This window comes from Pristis pectinata, chromosome 27 (genome assembly GCF_009764475.1).
Source record: "Pristis pectinata isolate sPriPec2 chromosome 27, sPriPec2.1.pri, whole genome shotgun sequence".
Classification (NCBI taxonomy): domain Eukaryota; kingdom Metazoa; phylum Chordata; class Chondrichthyes; order Rhinopristiformes; family Pristidae; genus Pristis; species Pristis pectinata.
This window is the reverse complement of record NC_067431.1, coordinates 24740905-24763291: the sequence shown is the minus strand read 5'-3', so window position 1 is coordinate 24763291 and position 22387 is coordinate 24740905. Positions and strand designations below refer to the sequence as shown.

Genomic DNA, 22387 nt, shown 5'->3' with positions numbered 1-22387 from the left:
GTGAAATGCGTCTTTTTGTGTTCCTGAGAATGTGCTGGGGGGGCGGCCCGCAAGTGTCGCCACTCTTCCAGTACCAACAGAGTATGCCCACAACTTCCTAACCCGTACGCCTTTGGAATATGCGTGGAAACCGGAGCACCCGGAGGAAACCCACGCAGACACGGGGAGAACGTACAAACTCCTTACAGACAGCGGCGGGAATTGAATCCGGGTCACTGGCGCTGTAATAGTGTTATGCTAACCGCTACGCTATCATGCCGCCCCTACACTACCGTGTATTCATGCTTTAGAAGGGATGCCAAAGCTGATAGAGGAGATTTGTCCAAATAATACCAGAGGTGAGATATTTCGGAGAAATTGAGTAGCTGTGATTATTTTCCTTGGGGCAGAGGTTTCTGTGAGTTAATGAAGGTATTCCTGATTATAGTAATTGTAGAAACTGGGCCCATGAGTAAGTGGGCCACTAACAAAGGGATTCAGTTGGAGGAAATGGAAAAGGGAGCACAGTGGCACAGCAGGTAGTGCTGCTGCAGCACAGCTCCAGCTACCCAGGTTCAATCCTGACCTCTGATGCTGTCTGTGCGGAGTTTACATGTCCTCCTTGTGGCTGTGTGGATTTCCCCCAAGTGCTTCAGTTTTTCCCCACATCCTAAAGACATGCAGGTAAACTGGCCTCTGTAAGTTACCTCAGGCGTAGGTGAATGGTGGGAGAGGGGAGTTAATGAGTGCATAAAGAAGAATAGAAACAGGGAAATAAATGGAACAGGACTGATGGAGATTCTCTGAGAACCAACAAAGGCTCGATGGGCCAAATATCTTTCTTCTACATTTCCCCATAACAAAATATATTAGTAGCGAGAAAAGGAGAATCATTTTTACTGAGTGAGTCTCATTAAGTAAAAGTGGAAGTTGGTTGATTGACTAACTCCACCAGCACGTCATGGTTGACCCAATGTCCTGAGTCAATCAGGAACCAAGGTCACCTAGGTAAGTCACGGAGTGTAGCTGATTCATATAATCTGTAGTGTAGTAACAATTCCTGTAGGCTGTGAAGGGAGAGGAAGTAATTGATCAAAGGTTTAGAGGGAAATCGAGGAAAAATGCCTCCACTCAACAAATGTTGGGGTCTGGAACTCACTGCCTGAAAGACTGGTGGAGGTAGAAACCCTTACCACATAAAAAATGTGCTTGGAGAACTACTTGAAGAGGCATAATCTGCAGGGGTGTGTATTAAGAGATGCTATTTTTTAGTCGGCATGCACTGAATGGCTGCCTTCTGTAGTCTAATTTTACTTGTGGCATATATCGCACTCAATTTTGGAAGCATTGGTGGCCACACAATGGTTAAATTCAACAAACTGTTACTCATTAAGTGTAATTCTGAAGCAATTGGAGAATAAAAAAAATGATGTTTATGCAATAGCCAATATTTGTGAGTATCAAGCTTGGCCATAAAATTTATAGAACCCACAAAGAATGTCTCACATCTGAGACATGTCTGATATTTTTCTTGCTCCTTTTCAACAAGCGATCTGTCTTACAGAAAACTCTGTTTAAAAAAACTTGCTCTTGTGCTCCTGAACACTGCTAAGAATGTAGTTTACATTGTTCCTGGTTGTGTGCATATTTTAATAATCTTAGCCTTGAGTTTTTCTTGTGCTTATTGTAAATATTGTTTTTAATTTTGCTCTCATACAAGGTAATGAAGGACATGGTGCATAATGTTATTGTGTGCAGTCTGGCATCTAGATAACAACGTTCTGACAAACAGGAATGGATTTCGAAGTCAAAATTCTTGCATTGGAACACTCAGTATAGTGATTTGGTTGCTTAATCTTGGCTGTAACCCAGTTAGAAATAATTAAGAATATGTCCTACTCAAACAAAAAATATGTTTTAAAGCTAATCCAACATAGTCATTTGAAATCAAAAGTAAAATACAGTCTGAGAATCCAAAACAAAATGCTGGAAACACCCAGCAAGTCAGGCAGCATCTGTGCAAAGAGATTTTAATGGGTTTTCATCAGAATTGCACCAGATCCAGGTCTGTTCTGATGAAAAGTTATCAAACTGAAATGTTAACTCCACTGGAGAGAGAAGAGACTGCAGATGCTGGAAATCTGGAGCAACACACAAAGGAGCTGGAGGAACTCAGTGGGTCAGGCAGCATCTACGGAGGAAAATGGGCAGTCGATGTTTCGGGTCGAGACCCTTCATCAGGACCGGAAAGAAAGAGGGCAGAAGCCAGTCTAAAAGAGTGGGGGGAGGGGGTGGAGTGAGAGCTGGCGGGTGATTGGTGGATCCAGGTGAGAGGGGTGATAGGCAGATGACGGAGGGAGGAAAGTGAGAATGATGTAAGGAGCTGGGAGGTGACGGGTGGAAGTTACAACGGGCTGAAGGAGATGGAATCTGATAGGAGAGGAAGGTGGAGCCTGGAATAAAGAGAGGGAGGTGGGGAGGGGAACCAGTGGGAGGAGTGTGTGGGTGATGGGCAGAGGGAGAGGGTCTGGGAGGGGACAGAGATGGGGTGATGGGGGCCAGTGAGATCAGGAGGGAAAAAAAGGTAGGGGAAAGGGACAGGGGGAAGCAGTTAATTCCACTTCTCTCTCCACAGATGCTGCTTGGCATGCTGAGCATTCCAGGCATTTTCTGTTGGACTTTGGACTTTCAGTTGTGCTTGGATATTCCTCTTGTGTATAAATTCTGAAGAGACTGTAATCTTTTTGCAGATGAGTTTGAGTACAAGGATTATTTGAATACTGAGTGACATAGTGTTTGATTTTGTATCTCGAGGTGTGGTAATCGCTCGCTGATGCAGTCCAGTAGTGAATGTGGCATGCGGGGGCGGGGGGGGGGGGGGGGGGTGGTGATGGAAATGATGATGGGCAAAATGTTATATCTCCCACATGTCATTCGAAGGTGTTGTTACTCGGGAGAGGGTCCCAAGGGAAACTTGCTGAAGGAGCTGGAAGAGCCAGTACAACTTTGGGTGATGCTCACAGCAAGACTGCCTGCTCCCAATTCTCGAGGCTGAGGGGGGGGAAAACCTGGCTGAAAATGGTGAAAGAAGGGGAATTCATGGAACCACATGATATTATCCGTATAGCGGAGAGCTGCCAGGACTGACGTTAGATCCTATTCAGAAGACAAATTGTAAACGGATTTAAAAATTCACCATATGTCTACCAAGATGTTTATTTAATCAATTCCAGTGAACAGGTAGTGGCAGCTACACTCACTCTACGGATTAACAGTTCGCGCCCTGATTTGTGAACAGTCTTGCCAAGCGAGCTCCCAAATCACCCATTACTGATGGAGGTAGATTGACTCCACGGTCTTGTTTTCCTCCTTACAGAGATGCTTCTGGCTTCACTGACTGGATGTATTCCACCGTGCGATGCTGGGGTGAGAGGGCACAAGGCATCTACAAGTTGGTCATTCGTGACTTGGGTAAGTGTAGAGGCCACAGGAAATGAAGCAACTCAACAAAGAATCGATCAAATGTTTTTCATGTTATGGTTTGGGGCCTCCCAAGTGAAAGGAAGTTGCATTCAATGTTACAAGGCCATGGAGAGAGAGGTGGGGGGAGTTGGGGAATGGACTAACTGGACAGCTCTTACAAAGACCCAGCACCAACACAGCGGAAGGAAGGACATGGTGGGCTCTATAACATCACTTCCAGGAATGTGAAGGTGGCAGAATCCATGGACTTCTCTTTTATATTTCCTGATCTTTCTGGGGAATGACATCCTTGAAGTTCTGGAAGAATTCTGGAAGAATTCCAGAATGGGACTTTGCATCCTGTGTGCTCTTGTCCTGCCTCATCCCCAATCCAGAGCACAAGAAACTGCATCATCCATAAAAGGCCCATCAGGTACCTGCTCCCCAGAACCTTCAGGATGAGCATAATGGGCAGGCATGGTAGCGTAGCAGTTAGCATAACGCTTTACAGTGCCAGTGACCCGGGTTCAACTCCCGCCACTGTCTGTAAGGAGTTTGTACGTTCTCCCCGTGTCCACGTGGGTTTCCTCTGGGTGCTCTGGTTTCCTCCCACATTTGGTGCTGGAGGAGTGGCGACACTTGTGGGCTACCCTCAGAACACTCCACACAAAAGATGCATTTCACTGTGTGTTTCAATGTACATGTGACTAATAAAGATATCTTATTCCCACTCAGCCAGTGAAGGATATGGATTGTGGTAGGCTGGTCCATTTGTAGGGTAAACTGCTCTGTGGGATGCTTCTGCCACTCCCTGGGATTGACTGCCACTGGGAATATTGGATTAGAAGACCCAACCGCCATATGGAGAGATTCTACCATCCCATGCACTGACTCAGGGAATAGTCACGACATCAGAGTCCATGCCAGCTCCTAGAAGAGCAATTCCATCAGCCTCTTTCTCTCACACTTTCCCCTTGGCCCTGAAGTTTATTCCCCTCAAGTGCCAATCCAACTGTCTTTAGAAAGCACTGATCAGTGCTTCCTTCATCCTTGCATGCAGTGAGTTCCAGATCATAATCTCATCCTGAGTAAACACATTTTTCCTCATCATCCCCCTTGCATCTTTCACCCAACATTTTAAATCTGCGTCCCCAATTCTTGAACCTTCTGTTAATGGGACAGCCTCCACCTGATTACTGTATCTAAAGAATCACTCCAACATTGAAGGGGAAGTTTGGTAAGTACACGTGGGATGGAGGTGGGGGTAAAGGAATTGGAGGATTGGTTCAGAGAAAGTGTGTGGATGGGCCTTGTCCAAAGCTATTAATTCTATATAACATGTAAGCCTAGTTCACCAGCAGAATTCAATCCCTCACTTCCTGCCAGTTTATGCTAATTTTAAATTCAAAATTGACGCAGTGTTTAGTATGGGGATTCATAGAACACAGAACATAGAGCAGTACAGCACAGGAGCAGGCACTTCAGCCCGCAGTGTTATGCCGAACTAATTAAACTAGTAATTAAATGCCTAACTAAACTAATCCCTTCTGCCTACACAATGTCCATATCCCTCCATTCTCTGCACATTCATGTGCCTATTTAAGAGCCTCTTAAATAACCTCTATCATATTTGCCTCCACTACCACCCCTGGTAGTGCATTCCAGGCACCCACCACTCTCTATTTTAAAAAAAACTTGCCCCACACATCTTTGAACCTACCCCCTCTCACCTTAAATGCATGCCCTCTAGTCTTAGACATTTCGACCCTGGGAAAAAAGATACCGGCCGTCTACTCTGTCCGTGCTCTTATAACCTACCAGATCTTCCCTCAGCATCCACCACTCCAGAGAAGATAAGAGATTTTTATCAGTCACACATACATCGAAACACACAGCGAAATGTATCTTTTGCGTAGAGTGTTCTGGGGGCAGCCCGCAAGTGTCGCCACGCTTCTGGTGCCAACATAGCATGCCCACAACTTCCTAACCTGTACATCTTTGGAATGTGGGAGGAAACTGGAGCACCCGGAGGAAACCCACGCAGATACAGGGAGAACGTACAAACTCCTTACAGACAGCGGCCAGAATTGAACCCGGATCGCTGGCGCTGTAATAGCGTTACGCTAACCGCTACACTACTGTGCGGTTAGAAAACAATCCAAGTTTGTCCAACCTCCCCTTATAGCTCATACCCTCTAATCCAGGCAGCTTCCTGATAAACCTCTTCTGTACCCTCTCCAAAGCCTCCATTGGCACACCAAAGCCTCTATTGGCACTCCAAAGACTCATTAGCACATACAGTATTCCATATCGCTGAGAGCCCTCAGCTAAATATACAATATAGGAACAACTCTGTTGTAATCCCTGCTGAAACCCAATTGCACAATGTGCAGGGACTAATACATTGTGTGGGTTTAGTGTAAGCAACTGAGAATTTCTGAATCTCAATAAACTATTAGATCAGTGATGAAACCCAATTCATGTGTGCAATCCCCGCCCAGTGAACGCAACATGCAACTCCCAGCACCGGTCATAGCATGAGGAACCAAGCCATATTCTCTCTTCTTCCTGCAAGCAATCAATAAGGAGAGTAAACTAGCACAAAATATAAAAACAGATAGTAAAAGTTTTTATAATTATATGAAGTGGAAAAGGGTGGCTAAAGTGAATGTAGGTCCCTTGGAAGATGAGAAGGGGGAATTAATATTGGGTAATGTGGAAATGGCCGAGGCCTTGAACAACTATTTTGTGTCGGTCTTCACGGTGGAGGACACGTCTAACATGCCATAAGCAGATGTTATAGATGTGATGGGGGTGGGGGTGGGTGGTGAGGACCGTGATACAATTGCTGTCACTAAAGAGGTAGTGATGAGCAAACTAGTGGGTCTAAAGGTAGACAAGTCCTCTGGTCCTGATGGGATGTATCCCAGGGTACTGAAAGAAATGGTGGAAGTTATAGTAGAGGCATTTGTGATAATTTACCAAAATTCTCTGGAGTCTGAGCAGGTCCCAGTGGATTGGAAGACAGCGAATGTCACACCATTGTTTAAAATAGCATGTAGGCAAAAGGCAGGTAACAATTGGCCAATTAGCTTAACGTCTGTGGCCAGGAAAATGCTTGAAGCTATCACTAAAGAAGAACTAGCGAGACATCTGGATAGAAGTGTTTCCATTAGGCAGACACAGCATGGATTCAGGAAGGGCAGGTCCTGTTTGACAAACTTACTGGAGTTCTTTGAGGATATAATGAGCGCAGTGGATAAAGGGGAACAAATGGATGTTGTATACTTGGATTTCCAGAAGGCATTCAATAAGGTGCCGCATAGAAGACATCCATAAGATAGGGATGCATGGAGTTGGGGGTAAGGTATTAGCATGGATAGAGGATTGGTTAACCAATCGAAGGCAGAGAGTTGGGATAAATGGGTGTTTCCCTGGTTGGCAATCAGTGGTGAGTGGGGTGTCGCAGGTCGGTGCTGGGCCCACAACTGTTCACGATATGCATTAATGATTTGGAAGTGGAGACCAAGTGCAGCGTATCTATTTTTGCTAATGACACTAAATTGAGTGGAAAAGCAAATTGCGCAAAGGATATGGAGAGTCTGCAGAGCGATGTAGATAAGTTGAGTGGGCAAGGGTCTGGTAGATGGAGCATCATGTTGGTAAATGCAAGGTCATCCACTTTGAAAGGAAAAATAGAAGATCAGATTATTATTTAAATGCTGAAAGATTGCAGCATGCTGTTTTGCAGAGGGACTTGGGAGTGCTTGCGCATGAATCGCAAAAGGCTGGTTTACAGGTTATCAAGAAGACAAATGGAATGCTGGCCTTTATTGCTAGAGGGATTGAATTTAAGAGCAGGGAGGTTATGCTGCAACTCTACAGGGCACTGGTGAGGCTGCACCTGGAGTACTGCGTGCAGTTCTGGTCTCCTTACTTGAGAAAAGATATACTGGCTTTGGAGGCGATGCAGAGGAGGTTCACCAGGTTGATTCCAGCGATGAGAGGGTTAGCCTATGAGGAGAGATTGAGTCGCCTGGGACTATACTCGCTGGAATTCAGGAAAATAAGAGGGGATCTTATAGAAACATATAAAATTATGAAAGGGATAGATAAGATAGAGGCAGGAAAGTTGTTTCCACTGGTAGGTGAGACTAGAACTAGGGGACATAGCCTCAAGATTTGGGGGAATAGATTTAGGACAGAGATGAGGAGAAACTGCTTTTCCCAGGGAATAGTGAATCTGTGGAATCCTCTGCCCAGGGAAGCAGTAGACGCTACCTCATTAAGTATATTTAAGACACAGTTAGATAGACTCTTGCATAGTAGGGGAATTAAGGGTTATGGGGAAAAGGCAGGTCGGTGGATCTGAGTCCATGGCCAGATCAGCCGTGATATTGAATGGCGGAGCCGGCTCAATGGGCCAAATGGCCTCCTCCTGCTCCTATTTCTTATGTTCTTACTAGGGTTTTTGAAACCCACCAAAGCTAATTAAACAGAACCAAGTGTGGAATCTCCCTGTTCTAACACACCTAGCAATGCACTTACCTAATGAGTCAATAGAAGAGGTTTCCAACTAATAGGGTCTGTCTTCTTAATCATAGAACATAGAACAGTACTGCACAGGAACAGGCCCCTCGGCCTACAATGCTGTACATGATGCACAATTAAACTAAATCTCTTCTGCCTGCACATGATCCATATCCCTCTATTCCCTGCATATTCGTGTGTCTATCTAAAAGCCTCTTAAACACCACTATTGTATCTACTTCCACCACCACCCCTGGCAGCCCGTTCCAAGCATTTACCACTCTGTGTAAAAAAAAACTTGCCCCGCACATCTCCTTTAAACTTTCCCTCTCTCACCTTAAGTGCATCTCCTCTAGTATTTGAGATTTCTACCCTGGGAATAAGATTCTGATTGTCTACCCTATCTGTGCCTCTCATAATTTATAAACTTCGATCAGGTGTCCCTTCAGCCTCTGATGCTCCAGAGAAAACAAACCAAGTTTGTCCAACCTCTCCTTTTAGCTCATGCCTTCTAATCCAGGCAGCGTCCTGGTAACAACACGCAAGATACTGGATGAACTCGGTGGGTCAGGCAGCATCTATGGAGGAAAATGTCCATTTCTCTCCGTAGATACTGCCTGACCTGATGAGTTCCTCCAGCATCTTGTGTGTTGCTCCAGAGTCCAGCATCTGCAGTCTCTTGTGTCTCTAGCTGGTAAACCTCTTCTCTTCCCTTTCCAAAGACTCCACATCCTTCCTATAATGGGGCAACCAAAATTGTACACGATCATATTCGTCATCTCTCTGTGCTGTTAAATAGCAAATAAAGATGTTTGAACATGATTAATTGGCTTGGTTTGGGTAACGGCTAAAAAAGCAATGCATTGGCATCTCAATGTGCTGCTTAAGCATAACCTCTTTTATAGAGAGTAGTGTGAGTGTAGGCTTGGAGAAATGCAGTCCCTACTAAACTTTCTTTAGACTGTTATGCTTTTATCTGTTGTTCATTAGTTTTATCTTACACTGTCCCGCTGCAGGCTGAGCTCAGGTATTTCTGTGTCTCATTGGACGTTTTCCATTCATTATTTCCACTGGGGATATTTGACACACTGGAATGGTCGTATTCTGCGGATACTGACTTATAATTGGCTACTGCTTAGGGTTTTATTTTCTTTTGTTTGTTATCTGTTGCTGTCTGTGTTTTCATGCTCTGATCCTCTAATAGCCCAAATTTTTAGACTCTATTTCTCTTCTCTTTTGCTGAAGAACTTTCATCCACAAGGAGTGGGCTCCCAGCTCACAGGTGGTTCTTCATCTTTAGTTAACCCACATTCTTGTTCCCTTTGGTTTTTTTTGTCACTTTTCTCTCTTCCTTCTTCGGAGAGAGATAAGGGAAATGTTTTAAATTATGCTCTCTTTTTCACAAAGCACCTTGGCAGCTGAGTGAATGACTTGAGGTGAAGCCACAGAAAAGAACACAGGCATTGATGTAGAGCCTTTCACATACAATTCAGGGTGCCCCAAATTGCTTTACAGCCAATAAACTACTTTTGACATGAATCATAGTTGGAATGTAAGAAATAACAGCAGTCATTTTGTGCATAGCAAGAGCCCACAAACCTCAGTGTGAGACATACCAGATAATCCGTGGTTTTAATAATATTGATTAAGGGATAAGTATTGGCTCGGGCACCGCTCCTCCTTAAAAATAGTGTCATGGGATCTTTGCATCCACCTGAGAGAGAACTGAGTTTAACTGAAATGCAGACAAAAATTGGCAATCAGCCACTGCAGAAAGCAAAAAAATTAGTGGCTCGTCAATACGTTTTTAGCAGTGATAGAGGGTGAAAGGCCATTGGGAAACTTCCTGGTCATATCACAACGATTCCAAAGGAAGCTTGAAGGATGCTTTCAGGCATTAATCTGTTACTGAAGAACAATATTTGAGCAGAATTACATCTCACTCCTATGTAAAGAGATATTACAGTGCTCATCCTCTCTCTGTCTCTCCTCAGACACCGACCCTCAGCGGAAGAATGGTTTCCTCAATCAATGGCAGCTCACACTATATGGTTCTTCCTGGTCATTTGAAGATGTCAAGCAACGGCAGAGGTAAATTCTTCTTCACATATTCGCAGGGTAACGTTCTTCCCCAAGGTCTTCTGTTTTCCAGCCCAGTTGGCACTGGGTGGGGAGTGTGTGGATGAACTAAGGCAGGGAGGGGAAAGAGAGGGGGAAGACTGCATAGATGTCACTGTTTTGTATTCTTGAGTCTGACCACAGTACCTATGCAGTGGACCTGATTTAACCTTCCTCCTCAGAACCCATTTTCTTGGCCATGCTCTTTCTTGTGGACTACTGCAGTAAAAAATAAACTGCTGGAAGAACTCAGCCGGTCAAGCAGCATTTGTGAAGGCAAAGGGATGGTCAACGTTTCAGTTGAGACTCTTAATCCGCACTGAATTATGAATAAATCTAATGAATAAATTAATGAAAACATTCCCCTCATCCTCTTGACAAAGCTGGAGCCGTACTTTCCCTTCAGGGAGCTCACTTGTTGGGAATGGCCTGCCGCAATTTTTGATAGTTGAGCAACCGTCATGTTTAACTGTGTGTTTCTTGATTTTACAAAGGGTTGTTGAAGAAGCTATGAATGGACAATTCCTGAACGACAGTTTCTCGTTGCCTTGTCCCCCTGGATTGGAGATCTCGGATCAGGAATGGATTTATATGACTCCCAATACACTCAAGGTAATGTTTACCACAGCACCCCAGCAGCTGTCTGACGTTACGTGGGGATAGGACTGTGCACTTGACCCTTGGGATTGTGAGAATGTTGATAAAGGCAGAGGAAGTGCTGTCAGACAAAGTGGCTGAGACAGGTACAATAGTATCATTTAAGAAGCACTTGGATAGTTACATGGGGGGGGGAGGAGCCTGGAGGGATATGGGCCGAACTCAGGGAATCGGGACTAGCTGGGTGGACAACGTGGTTGGCATGGACTCGTTGGGCTGAAAGGCCTGTATCTGTGCTGTATGCTCTATGACTCTTTAAAAACAAAGATATAAATTCAAAGAATCCCAGGTTAAAAAGGAAGATATTGGAAATACACAGCAGGTCAAGCAGCACCTGAATAAGCAAGTCAGGTTAATGTTTCAGAGGGAGCCATTGATCAGAACTGATCTAATTACACCTGAAACATGGACCTTCAGATTCTGACGAAGCCCCTGATATGTTTCCCAATTTTTCACTTCGTACGATAGTGAGTGACGTTGATCTCAGGGGCCCTTGTGAGAAACAATTTGCTTCAATTAAGATCTTGTTAGATGATTAACCATTGCTTTAGTCCCCTGTTCAATGTACATGGGATGGTCAGGCGTAAACCATTAAAGTCTCAGCCAATGAGCTTTATAATTGGCTTCAAGGTTATTTATCTGGGGAATAGTGCCCATGATTCCTGCCGTAACCCCCAGTGACACTGCTGAAAGATGCTGTTGTGTAGCATTCGGGTGAAAGTTGGTTCAGCCTTGCATGGAATGATGAGTAAATTATTGGATTAGCAATCCAGAAATCTGAGTTCAAATCCCACCACAAGAGCTGGGGAATTAAATTAGGTTAATTCTGGAATTAAGCTATGAAACTACCAAATTATCCTTAAAAGCTCTTTTAGTTCATTGTTGTAATTTAGGAAAAGAATCCTATTGTCCAGAGCTGGTCTGATTTATGTAACTCCAGACCCACCATATTGTGGTTGACTAAGTGATTTCTGAAATTGTCCAGCAAATCACTCTGTTCAGCGGTAATTATTGATGGGCAACAAATGATGGTGGCCCCCATATCCCCTGAATGAATACACTTTAAAAAGTGTATTCAGCTCAATCAATTGGTGTCAGCGTTTATAGAGTCACAAAGTTACACAGCACGGAACAGCTCTTTTGGCCCACCGAGTCCATGCTGACCTTGAAATCACCCAGTTGCATTCCTCCCATTTTTATTCTCCTCACGTTCCTATCAACGCCCTCACCACCCCCCCCCAGATTCTGCCACCTTAACACGAGGGGCAATTGACCTACCAGCCTACACATCTCTGGGCTGTGGGAGGAAACCAGAGCACCAGGTGGAAACTCACGAATGTGCAAATTCTACACCGACAGCACCGGGTGTCAGGATTGAACCCAGGTCACTGGAGCTGTGAGGTAGCAGCTCTACCAGTTATACCAAGTGCGCCACTCCTAATCTCGCACATGAGCAGTTTTCCAAATCCCATGTGCTGATCTTGTTTTCAATACCCTTCCTTTCAGTCACCTACCGAACACTACCTGTGATTCCTTTCCTTGTAAACTCCTGACATCCCCTGTCTGAGCTGGACTCTAGACTCGGACATAAGGAAAACTTTGTTGGGGGTGGTGAGGGGCCTTGTTCCAGATGATGCCCCCTGCTTGGGGAACCATACCCAACACAAGCCCTGATATTGGCAGGGGGGCAGTGGAGGAAAATATCGAAATTGATCAATTAACAAGCCAAGCGAAATAGGAAATAAGAAATAATAGAATACAAAATGTTTCTCTTCTCAGATGCTGTTGCTCCTGGGTTGCTTTACCATTTTCTGGTCCATTTATTACACCCTGGAGGTCATTTTTTACCCCAGGAAAGACCTCAAGTTCAGCTTGCTGTATAATAACTCTAGTCGGGGACCTTATCGAACCTTGCATGAAGTGGAAGCAGATAAGTATGCGTCTGAGTTAGTCCCACTGCAAAGTGTGGACTACAGTGAGACTGGACAGCAACAGATATCAAACAACGAGGAAGCCTGTGTGATTAAAACGGAGGGGGTGAACTCCGATTACGACACGCGAAATGTTGCCTTGACTGTAACTGAGACCGGGCCAGCTGAAGATCAGTCAGCCCCAAACCATCGGGTCGAGCACAGGGACAGTGAGGATTCCTCTCTGCTTTGCCCCTTTGACAATGAAACAACATAACATTTGATGAATCCATTGTGATCTCACTCCTACAGATGAAAACGAGGCAGCGTAAAATCTTTATTGAACTTTTAAATCAGCATTGGCTGCCCGGATTCAACCACCATGGACCAACAAATTGAATCTGGACGTTAGCTGCCACAATGCTGTCCGCTTGCCAGGTGGATCAGGACTATCAGTGTGGAATAGTCAACACAGTGTTCCTATCTCTTGCTCTCTCTCTTTCACTCTCTCTCATTCTCTCTCTCTCTCTCTCTCTCGCTCTTTTCTTTGCCCCTCTCTCTTTTCCTTCTATGCCTTCTTCTCCTTTCTCTCTTCCACCTCTCTACCCCTTACCTCTCTCATGCTACCCTTCCCACTCTCTCTGCCTTTCCACTCCTCCTCCCACCTCCCTCTCTGCCTCAAGCCCTCTATCCTGCCTCTCCCCATCTGTCCTTCTACTACTTCCCCCTCTTCTCCCTCCTGCTCTCACTCTCTCCGTCTCTATCTCTCTCTACATTTCAGCAGCTTCCTGGGTTAAATATTCTGTTAATTCATGTAATCAATGGAGAACGTTTACATCCAGTGTCACTATTGCAGCTTTTGCCAATTCGATCTCTTTTTGGTTCTCTCTCATTTGTCATTAAGAGTGGGGGCTTCTGAAGAGCTGCAATTGACTTCAAAACCGGTTGGCTCAAGGAGACTGAAAGATCCGCAGCGATCTAATGCTGGCTCATACCGACATGTTTGAGAAGATCAGCCAAGGACAAGATTTGAGTGAGACAGGGGTCACCCTCACTTCCACATCTGGGGATGCCTTAAAGCTGCACAATGGCTGGTTTATGAATTTACCGAACTTGTCCAGATATTGAAGTGCAAGTCTCCTTGAGAGATTTTGCCACAGTAGACCTTGAATCTTCATTTAAAAACAAACTGCCTTCATTCTGACTGTGATCAACTGTTGGAAAGTTTCCATTCATCACTGGACTTGTTATACACAACGTTACATGCAACCCCCACAGTCACAAATGGTAAATAGATCATCTCAAATGGAACTTGCCCATGCAGACACAGCCTCCTGATTCAGGTTTTGACTAACAATGTGGGTGTAATAATTTACTTTGGCATCCTCCTAGTCAAAAAGGAAACTGGGTTTCAAATTACTGATCACTTCATTTCAGGCTTATGTAAGTGAAATGTAGCTCCAAAATATCTTGCTTCGTGACTGTGCTTAATTTTACCAGTACATCGTTGAAGAACAGCACTATTATATGGTTTGGGTACAAAATAGTTCTTGTCATTGGGGTCCCTCCGAGAGCACAGGGTGACCATGTTGAATGCATTCTAATCCCATTGCTCTTGTCTCCTTTTTTCCAAACGGAAAGGTAAATTAGCTGAGAAATATTCCAAGTAATCAGACAGTGCAATAATTTCTGGGAGACATTGGTTATTTTACTAATATGGTACTACTCATCTCTCTGTATATCCTCAGTAAGACAGTGGCAAACCTGCAGTTCGCTTTGGCAAGGTGATGTTTGAAGAGCCGATGATTAATATTTCCAGCGCTTTCATAAACATTTAATTAGGAGCTTCTATAATCTTCCCCATTTCAGAAATGGATTCCACTCATTGGCTGTTGGCATTGATTCGGACTCTGGTGTTGTACAGATGAGCATCACTGGATAAACTGAATTAGACTAAATTAATGAAAGGGAGTAAACAATGAGTGTATACAAATCTATGGGGGTGAGGCTGAGGTTTTAAAGCAGCATTGTCACCTCTTGCCGAAAGCTTTTTTGGTTCTGTCGTGACCAGCGTTTCATTTTCTGCTAAAACAGTAAATGTTCCCTCTGTAAAAGAGCACCATTGTCCAACACAGTGTCTCTTGGGGTTTCTGGTCCAGATTTAAGGTGACTGAACCCCAGCGAATGTCAAGGAAACATCTGTGCAGCCTGCTGCAATGTCATTGGAAACGGGCCACAGGGGCTTCAAGATGTGATTCAGTTTTGAAGTGCAGTGGTTGACATAGAATGTGCAACAGAGAAGTTAATTCAGGGAATTGCTGCAGCAAAGGATGCAGTGAGCCTGGGAGGTTTTTCTATCCATTCTGCAATGTAGCTTCAAGTTTCTCCTTGCCATATAAATCTCTGGCAAAATCTGATAGGCTGCCTGTGGAATTTAGAGTCTGACAGGGGAGGGTGTTATTTCAATAATGTAATTGATACGTTTAAATTTTTGGCTTATCTTACTTCCATACGTTATGGAATCCATTTCCTAAGATTGAGAAATTCCCCACAGTTTTTGAGTCTTGTAACTATATTTTTCCTTACAATCACTGACTGCATTCATCTCCATGGCTCTTGACACAGGGCCAATCAGATTGGATTTGCTTCTTTCTGGCATATCAGTGAAAGCTGGTAATACCAAATATTCCAAGATTTCTGTAACAGCTGGCTCTTGTGAAAGGAGCAGACAGCACAGGCTGTGTTATAGAGCCTAGATTTTTCTTTAAATCACTAACTTCTTGAAAACTGGAATCATTGCTGTGTTACTCAGGGTTGCTTTTGTGAATTTTTGTGAACTGAATTGTGTAATTAATTGCAACATGTGGATCGGTTAAACTGGTGCCTCTTGTTTTGCAGAACCAGATATCCAAGGGTGAGGGTTTTCTAGGGGTATAAATTTTAAATTGTTTAAAATTGTGCAATCAGTTAATTGACATGAGTGAATGTAAATCACTGGTCATCATGAATTTAATTATCTCTGGGAATGCACTGATTAATGTTTTCATGTAAAACTCCACTGCCCCCAGGTTTAGCAGAATTGTTAATCCATTGATTCTTAACATAATAAAATACTATACAGAAGAAACCGTGTCAACTAGTGCACTACCCGGAGGAAGTTAAACAAGCAGAAGAGGGAGCTTGTCCAAGGGAAGGATGTTAGAATGGTGTTTGGTGCACTGAATATATCTTGCAATGCTGTTCCTTGCAGTGAGTCAGACATGGTATTCAAGGTTTCATGCTCTGAGTTGAAGGCCAATTGTCTGTGTTGCTGTGAGACTGAATAGTGGAATAATATATTTGTACGGCTGAGAAGTAAATGTGTGATGGGTGATTTGACGGGACATCATCATTGAGGCCTGGTTGGATCTAACTGTAGAATTATCTCTCTTTTCAGCATATATTCTTTTACCTTTTTGTATATGGGAACTGGGCGTTGTTATATTTATAGTCTATCAATAATTGTCCTTAAGGTGATGGTGAGCCACCTTCTTGAAGCATTGGGTTTTTGAGGTGAGGATATTCTCGCCATGCTGTGAGGTAACCCTCTACAATTTTGACTATGAAACAGTGAAGGAACAGTGATGTATTTCCATATCAGGATGGTGTGTGGCTTGGAGGGGAATATGGAAATGGTGGTGTTCACTTGTAGCTGATTGCCCCTGTCCTACAAGTCAGTTGAGCCTCTGGGTTTGGGAGTTGGCATTCAAGAAGCCCTAGTGAGCTGCTACAGCATGCTCGTAGCTGGTACACACTGCAGCTGCAATGTCACAGTCATGGATAGGGTGCTAATCAAGTTGTAATGCATCTAATTTGCACATTTCTACATGCAGACTACATACAAGTGACTCTTACAGGAGTTTTATCACATCCATACCTCTGGCTGTAGTTTGTACATAACTTTTATTTTATTTAATCAGCTTTCCACTTGACTAAATGGTAAATATTTCAAAATGTCATCCTGTGATTGATGTCTCATCTGGCACCCTAGGTGCATACTGCCACGTTATTTATCAATTACAGTGCCACTGTGTACATTTCTCCAAGCCATTGTTATGTGATAATCTAAAGAGAATATTTTTTAACTGGGTAGAGGGGAAAACATAAATGTTGGAAATTTGCTATGAAGCAGGGAAGAGTCGTGATATACAGCAGGGCAGGCAACGTTCATGGTGAGGAGGGATGGACGTTGTGTAAAGGGGCACGGATAATCATCTAAAAACTCAGGGAGGCCCAAGACTTTGAGACTAAGAGCAGCAAGGAGGGCTTAAACAGGGAGGCCCAAGACATAAAAGTTGTTTAGAAAACTGGACACACTAACCTAGTCAAAGGGTTTCAGAGTAAGTAGAAACACAGTCTCTTCACGATTGTGGGTGCCTTTGTGTGAGGTCACGGGACAACAGGTAGATGATTGGTGAGTATTTTTCTTTTATTTCTTTCAGGCTGTTCTGATTAGTTAAGTGTTTCAAGTCAGAGCACATCAGTGTGAGCAAGTTCTTCACATTTAAAGTGGTGAAATATAATGCAGGCTAATTAATATAATAAACACATCTAATTAATTAGAACATGGCTGGCCAGGCGTTGTGTTGTAGTTGCAACATGTGGAAACAGGTGGTCCCCATTGTGGTAAACAGTGACCATATCTGCAGCAAATTTTGGCTGCTCAAGGAACTTTGGCTCAGGGTTGACGAGCTGGAGTCTGAACTCCAAACACAACACGTCAGGGAGGGGGAGAATTACCTGAACACAATATTCCAGGAGACCTTCACATCCCTTGGATTAACGACCTCTAAATTGGCAAATGGTCAGGGTCAAGATGGTGTGACTGCAGAAGAGGCAGGTAGAGGGATCCAGAGGATAGTTCTGGAAGAGCCTCATCCCTTCCCCGTGTCGAACAGGTACGAGGTTCTTGCTCCCTGTGTGGACGAGGGTGGGGACTGCAGGGAGGTTGTGTAAACTGTCCATATCACCATGGCACAGGGAGCCATTCAAGTGGGGGGAGAAAAGAGGAGGCTGCATCATGCCAGGGTTAAGCACATCTCCTCTGAGCTGGAAAAGAACTTGGATCCAGTGGTTGTGGTCCACATGGGCACCAACATAGGTAGGACTAGGATGGAGATTCTGCTGAGGGACTTTGAGGAGCTCTGGATAAAGTTGAAAAGCAGAACCACAATGGTGACAATCTCTGGATTATTACCTGAGACACATGCAAATTGGCAAAGGGTAGATAGGATTAGAGAGGTAAATGTATGGTGTGATAGAGTTGGGTTCCAATTCATGGGACACTGGTACCAATACTGGGGAAGGAAGGAGCTGTTCCATTGGGATGGGCTTCACTTGAATTGTGCTGGGACCAGTGTCCTAGTGAATCGCATAAATAGGGTGGTAGATTGGCTTTGATTTAACTATGAGGGAAGTGAGGTCCAAGAATATATCAAGAGGAAATGAGAGCGTGGTGACATGGGATAGGGAGGAGAAATTGATAAGAAAAGTGTGAGAGGTTGGGTCAGAAATTAGAAAGAAAGTTATGCAGTGCAGAGCAAATCCAGAGTTGGTGAAAACTTTTTTTAAATCAAAGTTTAACAGTCTTTATTTGAAAGCACGTCACATTTGTAATCAGATAGAAGAGTTGACAGCACAGATTGCAACGTGTGTATGATCTAATGGCTGTTACAGAGATGTGGTCACAGGGTGACCAGGAGTGGGTGCACAGTATTCCAGTTTACCTGATGTTCCAAAAGAACAGACCAAAAGGGTGAGGAGATGGCTACCATTGTTAATCAGGGAAGTTATTAGAGCAGTGTTGAGTCATGCTATAGAGTCAATGCATAGTAATGTAGAATTGGTTTGGATTGAAATCATGAATAGCAGGATAATGAGGACACAGGCGGGTGTGGTCTCTAGGACCCCAGACTGTGACCTCTTGGTAGGGCAGAGCGTCAATGAGGAAATATCTAGGGCATGTTTGAGGGGAACTGCAATTGTCATGGAACATTTTAATTTATTTATTGACTGGACAAACCAAATTGGCAAGGGTATTGCAGAAGAAGAATTAGTGAAGTGTGTCAGGAATTGCTTCTTAAAACAGTATGATAGCAGAACTTACCCAGGGACCGGCTATTTTAGATTTAGTCATGAGTAAATAGGAAGGATTAATAAGAGATTTTGTGGTTAAAGTTCCCCTAAGAGGTACTGACCACAATATGATAGAATTCCAGATGCAGTTTGAGGGTGAACACCACGGGACCAAAACCACTGTTTTTCAACCTAAAGTAAGGACAATTATAATGGTATGAAGGTGGAAAAATAAGCTAAGGGCCAGGTCAGTAGATGAACAGTGCAAGAACAGTGGCAGATATTCAAACAGTGGTGAGTCCATAACAGTCAGCGAGACGTTATCCCAATTATAAAACGGGGTTCCATGAGAAAGAGGCACAATCTGTGGTTAACAAAGGAGGTCAAGGATAATGTTAAATTGAAAAGTAGGGCATACAATGTGTCAAGGGATGGTGGTAGGCCAGAGGACTGGGAAGTATTTAGGATCCAGCAGCGAATGACTAAAAATCTCATAAGAAGGGAGAAAATTGACTTTCATTTAGGAAAGCTGAAATAATCAAACCTAGTCAAAATGGTTTTATGAAAGGTAATTTGACAAATTTGCTTGCATTCTTTGAGGAAAAGACAGGGAGAAGTGATATTTCCAAAAGGCATTTGCAAGGTGCCACATAAAAGGCTGGTACATAAATGCAGAGCCCAAGGTATTGGAGGAAGTGTGTTAGCATAGACTGAAAACTGGCTGTCACATAGAAAGCAAGTTTGGAGTAAATGGGTCCTTTTCAGGCTGGAGAGATGTAACTAGTGGAGTACCCCAGGGATTGGTTCTTGGCCGATAATTGTCTATTATTTACATTAATGACCTGGAGGAGGGAACAACATGTAAGGTTTCCAAGTTTGCCAATGATACAAAAATAGGTGGAAGAGCATGTCGTGGTGAGGACATTGTGATTCTGCAACAGGTTATGGACAGATTGGGTGAAAACCTGGCAAATGGAGTTTAATGTGGGGAAGTGCGAGGTCCTGCACTTCAGTAAGAGGAATCAAAGATGGATAATTATCCAAATAGAGAGAGACTGCAAATGAGTGAAGTTTGGAGGGAACTTCGTGAATCACAAAAATTTAGGAGGCAGGTCATTTACGAAAGCAAATGGCATCTGCTATGTTAACTTTAACGTAAAATTAAAGTTGTGGAATACCCAACCCAAACGTAAGAGCTTTGGTCTTATTTCTGCTTGACCTGATAAGTCAGGAGATCCAGCTATTTGGATTCAGGGCTGACTCCATACTAAAGCTGGACAAATATGATGACAATTAATACTAGTAACGTATTAAGCCATTATCAAATTGAATAGGTGAGCTGATTGCAGTACTCTGATTCTGGCTTCTATTCTTCAGAATCAAATTCTATTGTACGGACCTGCAGCTAGAGCTCAGGGTCCTTCCTGAATTTGTTTGCGTTGATCAATATTTGCCCAGGGAGAGGGATGCTGGGAGTTGCCTATCCCAACTGAGTACTGCTACAACACAGGAGGTTGGGTGGACCCACAACAACATTGTTGAAAGTTAGTGATAAATGCGGGAATGGAACGAACAGTTTCTTGAACTGCCTGTTGTCAAGGCGCATCTGAGCTGTACAACCTGCTACCTGTGCTGGTGGAAAGGTGGTAACGTTCACCACACATCATGTGGGCTCCAGAAGAGCCTGGGTAGTTTGTGGTAGGCAGTAAATAGGTAATTAAACATTGTAGACACTTATATCATGCCTCACCTTAATGCTCGGTGAGAATGGTCTGGGTTTACCCTTGAAAGTGTATAATAGTCTCTGCTATGTTCAAGCTCTATCTCAGCCTTCACCTGTGGCTCAATATTTCCTCTTCCTCAAACAAAGGGACATCCAAGCTGCTCAGAGGTCAATTGTGTTATTTGGCCATAGTTTGATCTAAGCAGAGTGGACTAGCATTTGGATCAAAGGAAATCAGAAAAATGCAGATGCTGGAAATCAGGGTCAGTTACCACTCTGGAGACACAAGAGACTGCAGATACTGGAATCCAGAGCAACACACAAAACACTGGAGGAACTCAGCGGGTCAGGCAGCATCTATGGAAGGAAATGGACAGTCGGCATTCTGGGTCGAGACCCTTCATCTGGACTCCCGATGTCCAGAGTCCTGATCAAGGGTCTCTACCCAAAGCGTCGACTGTCCATTTCCCTCTATAAATGCTGCCTGACCTGCTGAGTTCCTCCTGTGTTTTGTGTGTCGGTTATCACTCTAATGGGGTCAATTATCAGCACATGAAGTTTCCTTGTCAGTGTAATGGTGAGGCTGTGGGACACACCCAGCAGGCCAGACTCAACATGAGCCAACACACCTCATTCACCTGGCTAAACTTGACCGACATTAAACAACTTCTCCTTTAACTCCATTCACTTATTCTGGGTCAAAGGCGTCGCTATGGGAACTTGCATGGGCCCGAGCTACACCTGACCCCTTGTGGGATACATGGAACGGTCTTAGTTTCAGTCCTACTCAGGCCCTGTTCCCCAACTCTTTCTCCAGTACATCAACAATTCAATGCTGCTGCTTCCTCCACTCGAGCAGAACTCTAGTTTTCTACCCTCACCTTCACATGGTCCATCTCTAACTTGTCCTTTCTGGATCTCTCCATCTTCATCTCAGGTAATGGCTAGCCGCCACATTGATTACCAGCCGACAGACTCCAACAGCAATCTTGACTGTACTTCCTCCATTCCATTGCCTGCCTTCCACCTCCGTTCCATTTGCTTCAATGATTAGACATTCCACAAAAGTGTGTCTGAAATACATTCCTTTTTCCTGAACCATGGTTTCCCCATGCGGAGCCCCATTGACCACATCTCATCTATGTCCCAGGCAGAGCAAGAATAAAGTTCCCTTGGGCATCACCTTCCATCCCACCAGTCCCTGTGTTCAACAGATCATCCTTTGCAATTTCCCCACCTCCAGCAAGGTTCTTCTACAAGACAAACCTTCCCCTCCCCTCCCCTCCCCTCCCCTCCCCTCCCCTCCCCTTTTAGCACTTGGCAAGGATCACTCCCTTCACAACTCCCTGGTCTGCGTTTGGCTCGGTAACTGGAGGCAGAGGGTTGCTTTTCTGACTGGCAGCCTGTGACCATTGGTGTTTGGACCCTTGATATTTGTGATACACGTGAATGACTTGGATGTGAATGCAGGAGGTATGTTTAGTAAGTCTGCAGATAACACGAGTATTTGAGGTATTGTAGACAGTGAGGAGGGTTGTCCGGCTACTGTGTGATATCGATCATTGAGAGATTTTGGGCAGAGTGAGCACAGATGGAATTTAATCCTAACAAGTGTGGAGTAATGCATTTTGGAAGGTTACATAAGGGTAGGATATAATCAGTAAATGCTAGGGAGTGCTGGTGAACAGAGGGACCTTGGGGTAGAAGTCCAAAGATCCCCAACACTGACAGGACAGTAGAAGGGTAGTGAAGAAGGCATTTGGAATGCCTGCCTTCATCAGCTGTGGCAGAGAATAAAGTAGAGACGTCATGTTACAACTTTATAAAGCATTGTTTCGGCCCCATCTGGAGTATTGTATACAGCTCCAGGCACCATACCGTAGGAAGGATGTGA

At 44.1% G+C, this 22387-nt stretch overlaps 1 protein-coding gene across 1 annotated transcript in view; it reads left to right on the top strand.

Moving 5' to 3' along the window:
• LOC127583555 (proprotein convertase subtilisin/kexin type 7-like) overlaps positions 1 to 20835 on the top strand; it is a 231374-nt gene extending 210539 nt beyond the window's left edge. Inside the window, exons 13-16 of the mRNA XM_052039648.1 lie at positions 3356 to 3450; positions 9966 to 10062; positions 10584 to 10701; positions 12526 to 20835. Coding sequence (XP_051895608.1) covers positions 3356 to 3450; positions 9966 to 10062; positions 10584 to 10701; positions 12526 to 12933 — 718 coding nt within the window. The 3' untranslated portion in view covers positions 12934 to 20835. The remainder of the gene's footprint in view (positions 1 to 3355; positions 3451 to 9965; positions 10063 to 10583; positions 10702 to 12525) is intronic.
• The last annotated feature ends 1552 nt before the right edge of the window (positions 20836 to 22387 follow it).